General features: G+C 40.6%; 1 protein-coding gene across 1 annotated transcript in view; it reads left to right on the forward strand.

The window, feature by feature from the left end:
- Positions 1 to 1,527: 1,527 nt before the first annotated feature.
- Positions 1,528 to 9,548, forward strand: part of LOC102207806 (SNF-related serine/threonine-protein kinase-like) — a 15,285-nt gene continuing 7,264 nt past the window's right edge. Inside the window, exons 1-2 of the mRNA XM_005742966.1 lie at positions 1,528 to 1,734; positions 6,788 to 6,922. Coding sequence (XP_005743023.1) covers positions 1,535 to 1,734; positions 6,788 to 6,922 — 335 coding nt within the window. The 5' untranslated portion in view covers positions 1,528 to 1,534. The remainder of the gene's footprint in view (positions 1,735 to 6,787; positions 6,923 to 9,548) is intronic.

Raw genomic sequence — 9,548 nt, forward strand, 5'->3', positions numbered from 1 at the left:
TAGATAGATATAGATAGATATATATGAGAGATATACACACATACATATACAGGGTAGGCCATTTATATGGATACACCGTAATAACATGTGATATGGTTGGTGATATTAAAGTCCTGTTTGTGGCACATTAGTATATGGTGTGCTTGGTTTCAACGTAACTTTATTCTTTCATGAGTTATTTACAAGTTTCTCTTTGTTCACAGCCATTGACATGTCGAAGAGGTTAACATGTGAGGTTAGATAGATAGATACACACACATACACAGATCATCTGTAATCCTTCTTTTCTCTTTTTGTTTATATGTATGAAGGAAAAACTCTTAATAAGGCCTTGTTTAAAAGAGCTTGAAGACAACCATCTGGTGTTCTACACCAGTGCAGACATTGTGCTGAACATTATTAGACATCACCCTGAAATGTGTGTGGGAATTTCCTTCATTATAAGGGTTGTATTTGTAGGAATCTATTAAATTATGCACAGTAACCACAATCCCACACTGAAATTCAAGCCCTCTGTATTAATGTTAGTCATCTCACTAGATTGCAAATCCCACCTAATCCTGTTAAATTGCAATCTCAGCTTTCAAGAGTGTCATTTGTGTGGAATTTAAGCTGCCAGCTGACCAGCTGTAGTTTGACATACCCAGCTCATTCAAAGCAAATCTCAAACACAGTCTGTCACTCTACATAATCTGCTCCTCCTCTCCACACAGAGCATCACATTACTGATGCAGGCTAAACTGTACTGAGACAACCAGTGCTGAGCCCCGCAAGAATGAAGTGTCCAGCCACAGTGCTGCTGGCACTTCTACAGAACGTCTTGCAACAACAAATAAATCTAAAACAAACTTAAGAAAAAACACCACCAAAATTGAGTGTTGTGGCATTCTTAACACTAAACAAAGCACAACGCTTGTTCTAATAGGTAACCTAGCACCGGCACAAGGGACAGGTGGAGTTCAGCATGCAGATGGGTCCAATCTGATCCGGCAGCATCTGTATCTAATCACATAACACAGCCACTGAGAGACGTGGAATTCTGGCCCAATAGCAGCTTCTGATACAGTTTAATTTTCCCCCCATTTTCTATTTTTTTTTTTATTTCTTCCTTTGTTTCACAAAAAAGAATTACGTAAAACTGAACAATTTTAAAGTCTTTCACTTCTATTTATAAACACTTAATATATGCAGAATGAATGTGTCACATTAATAATTAGCTACTCACATTGATAAACCTTCACAACAGGGACCTGGCTAGTGCCAAGAAAGGGCTGGAGATGAATGCGCAGGAGCCAGATCTTCCAAAAAAGATTAAAGGGTGTGCCCACTGTGGGTGAATCGTGTAAATGTACCTAGGTGGTTCACTCAGAGAAAGTCTGTGTGGGAAACTTTAGGTGTTACAATTTGAAGCTGTTAATATTCAACTAGTCAGAGACCACTTAAAGCCATACTTAAAGTGATACTTTAACCGGATTTGATTTAAGTGTGTTTTCCCCTCTCTCCTTTTCTCATTTTCCTCAGTCTGATAGACCGCATGCTGCAGAGGGATCCCAAACAACGAGCCTCCCTGGAGGAGATTGAGAGCCATGCCTGGCTGCAGGGGGTGGACCCATCCCCAGCCACCAAGTATAGCACTCCCCTGGTCTCTCACAAAAACCTGTCAGAGGAGGAACATAACAGCATCATCCAGCGCATGGTGCTGGGAGACATTGCAGATCGGGAGACCATAGTCGAGTAAGTTGTGCTTCAGCTTTTTCTCTGGTGTTTGCACAGTGAAACCACAACAGATCACATTTTTATAGGGTGTTCTCTGCTCTTAGTGATCACTCAAAGTCAACTTTAAAGATTTTACTGATGAGCATTTGTAGATGGGGGAGCTGTTTGCCTTTTTAGAACCTCTTTTTATAAAATGCTGTTCAGTGAACCCTTAAATGTTTTGGCTGCACTTCATTTTAAAAGTAGGTGATTAAGGGGAAATTGTCTCTCACTTCAAAACTGATATCATTTGCAAACTCATCAGGAAACCTTATTTGAAACGGAACTCATTAGACCAACACAAGCATCATCAGTGCCGATTGATGCTTTATTTTTGAGGAGGGGGTCAATGAACAGATTAGCCTATAACTTTTGAAACTTTAATAAAAATGACACCAACGGCACTTAGCAGTCTGCCATTGTGAAACCTGTTTCACTTTAATGTACAATTGTACAAGGAGCCAACTAACACAGCACGCATCAGCACAAAGCCCAGAGCATCCTGACAGATGTTTAACTCAAAGAAGCACCAGCTCGTTACCTTCCAGCCCTCAGAGAAGCCTGGTGTGTGCTTACATACTGAAAAGCAGAACGTAAGAGGAATTAAACAGAACATCTGTTGATTTCAGAGTCAGGATTTCAAGTTCACACTTGTTTCTGACAGACTTCTGTACCTCCTGCTGTGAAGATATTACCTGTGGTGTGATAGAGTAAAGAAGAATATTTCTGTATGTGTGGGGATGCTAGCCTTTGAAGAGAAAGAGGCATTGAGAGTTTTTGTTGTTGTTGTTTTTGTTGATTTAAAGTTGTATATAAATGAAGACCTTGCCAGCAGAGTTCCACACAGTTATGATGAAGCTTATCAGCAACAGTTAGGTTTCTAAGTATGTGGAGATGTTCCTAAACATGCAAATAGACTGGCATATTTATAAGACTTTTCTAGACTAATTGACAATTTAAAGCATTTTAGACCACAAGTCACATTTATTCATGCATGCATAAAGTGTTTTATTCTATATTTCACACCCACAGGTGCTTTAGTACCAGTTAACCAACTCCATGTCTTTACACTGTGGGAGGAAACTGGAATACCTGGAAGGGTCCCTCGCAGGCACAGGGATATCTGTGATATCTGGGATATCTGTAAACACCACATAAAAGTAACCCAGCAGGGGTCAAACCCCTGGGTAATACAGTGCTGGGTGATACAGTGTTAATTCATAGTTTTAATAGCTTTCTACTGTGTAAAGTTGAGCCCTGAGCGTTACATACGTTAGCAGGAAACAGATCATATTTTGGTGGTACCCAAATGCAACATCAGTGTTTTGACTTTTCTCTATGCCAGGGATGGGGAACTCCAGGCCTCAAGGGCTGGTGTCCTGCAGGTTTTAGATTTCATCCTGGGTCAACACACCTGAATCAAATGGTTAGTTCATTACCAGGCCTCTGGAGAACTTCAAGACATGTTGAGGAGGTAATTTAGCCATTTAAATCAGCTGTGTTGGATCAAGGATGCATCCTAAAACCTGCAGGACACCGGCCCTAGAGGTATGGAGTTCCCCCACCCCTGCTCTATTCAATACTGAGTTATTGAAGCACTGTCAGATCAAGTTCTTTGTTTCTATGAAAGCTGCAAATATTTTCTGTGTTTGTAGGGAGCATTGATTTCTGATGGATGTGTTGTGTCAGTGTGTGTGATGTTGTTACTGCAATTAGGCTTTAATCCACACCCTCCACTCTCCTCTTTCATGAGTTTCATGCAGCATCAATCTGCTGCATGAATCTTCTAAATCTAAACACACAGTGAAAGCGAAATGGTGATCAGGCAAAAACTGAATGACATTCTATGAGTGCAAAGGACTACGGGCGAAATGACTGCAGGCAACATGAAGTGGGTGGGACCTGAGATAAATTTGAAAGTGAAGAATACTGTTGACTGACATCATTTGGATAGTCACCTAGGCAACCGGAGTGTGGCATGTCGACAAGCAACCTGCCATTAGCTTCAAAGCGATGTGTGACAAATAAATGGCTTCTAATGTAGAGCGCCGCTTTAACAAGTGTGTTCATTCAGTAACAGCCCTGACAACAAGATTTGAATAACCTTTAATACACTCGATTAAAAAAAAAAAAAAGTAGATGCAGCACATTTATTAACAGAAATAGCCAGAGGAAATTACTATTTATTTATTTATTTTTATAAATTAATGCTGCAGTTAATGTAGTGTTATCAGTCTGCTTTAACACTGATAAGGTGCAGACAGATATTGGCTTAGGTGCATCTTTGCACACTGAGTAATGAGAGATGCTGTAGATGTAAGTGGTAGGTGGTAGGTTAAAACAGAAGGGAAAACCTTCTAACGGGAAGAGCAGTGGAGGAGCCAAGGAAGTAGAAAATATAAACTCACGTTGTTAAAACTATAATTTATTTAGAAGAAAACACTAAAATACTCTGGCCAGGTAGAACATGAAATTAAAAACATTAAAACAATACAGCTAAAATCCAATGGCCTCAGCCACGAAGATAAAGTCCAATAAAAGTCCAAACGGTGCAGAAACCGGCAGCATCGTCACCGTCCTGTCTGCGTCTTCGTTCTGATGCCAACTAAAAGGAGAGAGGGGCAGCAGCAGTCACCATTCTTTGATTCCACCGGAGATTCGTCCTACATGGGACTGATTGGGACTTACCCCGGATGGGCAGAGCTCCAAACTCTGCCTGCCACTTTGCTGTGCTTCACACGCATAGCCATGGTCTCGCCGTCCCAGGGACATAAGGCGCCATCCCGCTGCCTCTCAATCCCTTGCCATGGGCCTCTCTCACCGAGGAGCTAGCTCCCCTCAGCACCAACACAGACCGCTCTGCTCATCCCCGATCACTCTCTCCAATGCGCAGTTGTCTGTGATCTCCAGTCCCCGTTCTCCTTTGCCGCACGCCCCGGTCAGCTGCCTGTAGCCGGGCCTCCGTGCTGCTCTGCGCGGCCGTCGCCAACCCCGGTTACCACGCCATGTTTCTCCTGATGTTTCTCACGCTCCCTCTCCCTATTATTGAACAGCTGTGGCGAACCCTGATTGGTCCCAGGTGTGCCAGATTAATGATCAGGAGGGGCGGTGGATGGGCCCCCCCCCCCCCCGGAACAAATCACATATCAAAACAAAAAAGCATGTAATAACCCCGCAAAAATAAAACACTACACGCTAATAAAAGATAATAAAAAAATAAAACACAGCACTACATGCAAGGAAATAAAAACACCAAGTTAAACTTGACCATTCCACCCTGTGACATCTTTACAGTGTACTGCAAGTCTACAGTGTAGGCAAAGCTGTAGCATAAGCCTAGATTTTAAGCTGAACCTTAGGCTGTATCCTGATGTGCACAGTCCCAGAAATGAAACTATAAATCACAACAATGCAGACCTTAGTGGGTGTGATTGCTCTGTTTGATTGTAATATGTACTGTATATTGATGAGCACCATGAGAAAATGTAATGTAAAAGTGTATATTTATGTCTGACTTGTTCACCAAGCTTATGCAAATTCTGATGGTGTAGACATGGGCTCTTTTTCTCGTTTTAACCACGATTCTAAAGACTTCTCTCCTTCCTTGGTGTCAGTAAAAGGACTGGTTGTTCAAGGTTTATTAGTTCCAAGTCCGACATGTACATGAAATTAGCTTTTGTGGTGAACTGTAGATAAAGCTAGACAGGGAGAGACACTGTACAACCTGTACCAGCAAAAGCACGGAATCACACTCCATGTCATTCACACACAGCAAAGAGTGATCTGGCTTACAGTAATCCACATCAAAGAACAAAGTAGGCTGATACCCATTGAATACATAAAACCTTTCTAAAATATATGTACTTCTTTAAACATTTTCCTGTTGTTTTGAGCTGCTTTGTGTGAAATTAAAATTAGTTCAATATAGTTCTGTAGAAGTTGACCACATGAGGGGAAGCTGTTACTGTGAAACGGCAGTGTCACTGGCTAATGATATCTCAGTGATGTTGTTACCAAATGCACTGCACTGTGTTTCAGAAGCAACTCTTTGTGCCGTGTCCCTTATCAAAAATTCCACACCCATCAACTGCACTGCACACAGTATACGAGGAAGGGAAGAAATGAGACACAGGAAGGTCATAGTGTACCAACAAGTTTCAAAGACCCTTTATAGAATACATGGCCCATTTATGAAATTATGCAAGGGCCAGAACAAAACCAATTCATATACTCTTATGTCATAGATGCGCACCCTGTACATTCCCAGGATTACTCTGACAACATTGCCTGTTTTAGTGTCTGGATGTGAATCTCAAAGATCGTTCTGCTGTCAGAGGTGTAAATGTAAATGTAGAGAACTCATTCCTCTGAGTCATCGTCAAGCTCATTTTACATTAAGGGCCTTACACAGCACACCTTTTAATTAAGTGGGCTGGACTAGTGAAACTCCTTTCTATCAGCGTAAGGACATTCAATTACACATTTATACCTAAAATATATATGCTTCATAATCGTCTGTGTTGTGTCTGTGGAAAATGCAGCACTGTCAGGGGACTTTGTGATCTTTGCAGCACAATTGTCGAGTTCACTGTCTGAAGATGACAGGGAAAAACTGGATTTTCTTTTTTGAAATTGCACTTATGTGTCTCAGTGTATCTCAGGATTTTTGTAAATGGATCACCTGTAACTTCTGTTATCTGGTAAATGCTTAGAGAGGTAAAGAGCATGTTTCACTTGGTCTTTTGGTTTCAGCTTTCAGAAAACTTTGGCTAATGCCCAAGTGAATATTTTCAGAATGCACTTATACTTCCTTACACTTTACACATGCAAGCAAAACTATGTTCACTGGTTTTTTTTTAAAATATACATTGTTATGTGGTGGTTTTACTGGTTCAACTTGCTTGAGATGAAGTTAGAATGTATGTAGCCCAAGAGCTAAAATGAGTTCTCAACTCTGTCCCTTTTTTTTTTTTTTTTTAATCCAACATGCTGTCTACTTTATATGGTCCTAAAGTGTGATTTGTTGTTTCAGAGCCCTAGAGACCAACAAATACAACCACATCACAGCTACATACTACCTGCTAGCAGAAAGAATCCTGAGGGAGAAGCAGGAGAAGGATGTGCAGACCCGCTCCTCAAGTCCCAGCAACATCAAGGCACACTTCAGGTAAAGAGCAGCAAAAAACTCAAACACTGCTAAAGAAAGGAAATATCCCTTCTCATGCGTGCACAAAAATTCTGATATTTTAGCAAACTAGTCGAGAGCGTGAGTAACAAAATATCTCTGCTTGTGGTCATAATGAGTGTCTGAGTCACTGTATGAGCCCAGAAGAGGGCAACTGACCTATCTCTCAGCTGCCTCACACGGCAACCTGTCTGACTCCACTTCGCAGGGCTCAGCCACAATTACTTAAGACTAGGTAGATCTCTAAAGGTTTCATTTCCATTTCTGGGTTCACTGAGCCTCCATCTGCTGAGCTCAGGGGAGACAGTGCAGAGGAGATGGTCTGAGTCATTAGCATATTCTCCAACCTTTTAAAGTTCACCCTTTGTCTTGATGCTTCCATTACTGCAATTTTTTTCTAATTCTAAAGTGAAAAATGGGAGCAAGGCTCCCATCCAGCTAGCTGTCATATCACTAAGAACTGAGAACATATCCTGGTTCATGCTTTAGCTGTCCCAAGTATTTCCTCTTTGTTGCCTTGCCAACATTGTTCCTTTGGTTATAAAAGGAAGAGAGACAAAGGAGAGGAACAAATAAGGAAGAGAAGAGTGAGGAGGCTTCAGCGGGACTGCTGTGGTTGTAAAACTCCCTGCACATTCCCCTATCCAGTTTTCTGTGAAATGCTTTGGGTTTAACACTCATTGCTACCTACACAGAACCAAAGTAAAACATTGAGTTAGTAGCAAGACAAGGTTTGTGTCATTGTATAGATTTGGGAACAACAGGTATTTTTAAGGGCTCAGAGCTGAATAAGCTCTGATACATGATAGAAACAGAAGCTTGGGTCATCACATTTTCAGTGCTGCGTATGTAGCAACAGCGACCTGGCTGAATACTGAGCTGATGATGATCTCTAGGCCTGCATAGTTGGTACCTGTATCAGTGTGTGAAATCAGGATACCATTATCCGCTGCTAGAAAAACTGAGAGGTCAAATCTTTATCAGATTCTCCACTTGATTGTAACTCCATTTAACTCATCTCCTGTGTTACTGATCCGTGGCCTGATGTACACAGAGCAGGGACTAATGTTTTTTTTAAGGAGGGGTCAGGCTAAACGTTTTTAACTTTCTGGAACCAGATGGAGTCTAATTGTTATTGTTACTGGTGTTTACCCTTAGATGTATTCACCTCTACATGGTTGCCTGTGCTTGTATGCATGGGACATGCTTCCTGTGCAAATGGAATTTCAAGTAAGCAGAAGCGGAGCAACTTCTCTTGTGGGATTAATTGTTTATGGACACATAAGTGTGCCCTCGATGATTGCCCTGTCTCACTGTTTGTTCCACCTCCATCATGTGAGCACTTACCTCCAGGAGTGGGTTCACCAGGCTGTTTTTCTTCAAATAAAGCTGTTAGTTCAAAGGTAACGGGTCTAATATACAGTGCATATCCTGAGGTGACATAACAACACTCTGAATTTCTCCAAGTCTGTATCATTTTAGGCCATTATGTAAGATGACACTGATATATGTAATATTTGCTCACTCAGAATCGTTACACAAATACAAAAAGACTTAAATTTTTTTGATTAATTTTTTAGGAAAGTAAATATAACACACAAGTAGCATTTACGATAAAGTTTTGCTCTCGTGGTGCTCTCCGGCGATGCTAACCCTATATAAGAACCAGTCCATTTACCATTTACCAGTGACCAGTTTAACAAATATATTTTAACACTTAAAAGATACTGATTCATAATTTAATGCACATTTAACAGTCAAACCAAAAGAAAGAGAGACTTAATTCTAGCATAAAAATTAAACTACTAAACTGTAATTTTTCTGTGCCTGCCAATACGATCAATGCCTCTGGCTTTCCAGCCAGTAGTCTGAACAAAGGCTATTCTCATTATGGATACACCAAGCAAAAGAAAACAATAAAATTCGCTTACCCTACAATGTTAATACCATATCAATCAGTAAATCAAGCCACACAGCTTGAACTCTACTGTGCACATCATCTCTGTGATGCTTTTTTTTTATTTTATGCAAAACTGTTTACTTGAACCCTGTTTGTCACTTAATGCAGATACAGTGTGCCAACCTAGTGTAAATACATTAACTGCTAAAGGACTGTAAAAAAGGGTCTGGGATTGCCATTGACAAAGTCAACATGTTTACAGTATATTTAAAATTAAGGGAATGTTTAGTTAGTGCTAAATAAATAAAATACTAGAATTTCATTCACCAAAACCGAGACAAAAAATTACTGACCATAGCACGTGGTAGAGATGTCCAGTTCAATGACTCCAGTCATGAGTGGACAGGCCTAACTTTAGGCAAGTTCTAAAACCGTTTATCCATCGACATCCATTGATCTATAAGGGGTGAAATAAACTAGAGACAAATTCCCTTTGTGTACCAGGCTGTGCGCATGTCTGTATTTTAACAATACAGCTGGGCAATATGGCCTAAAATTCATATCTTGATATTCTTTAGCTGTGCTGCAGTGGTTTGTATTAGAGATGGCACGATACCACTTTTTTATGTCCGATACCGATATCATAAATTTGGATATCTGCCGATACCGATATGAATCCGATATAGTGTTTTTTAATCAACAAAACTG

This window comes from Pundamilia nyererei, unplaced genomic scaffold, assembly GCF_000239375.1.
Source record: "Pundamilia nyererei isolate P.nyererei 1_Seehausen unplaced genomic scaffold, PunNye1.0 scaffold00125, whole genome shotgun sequence".
In the NCBI taxonomy this organism is placed as follows: domain Eukaryota; kingdom Metazoa; phylum Chordata; class Actinopteri; order Cichliformes; family Cichlidae; genus Pundamilia; species Pundamilia nyererei.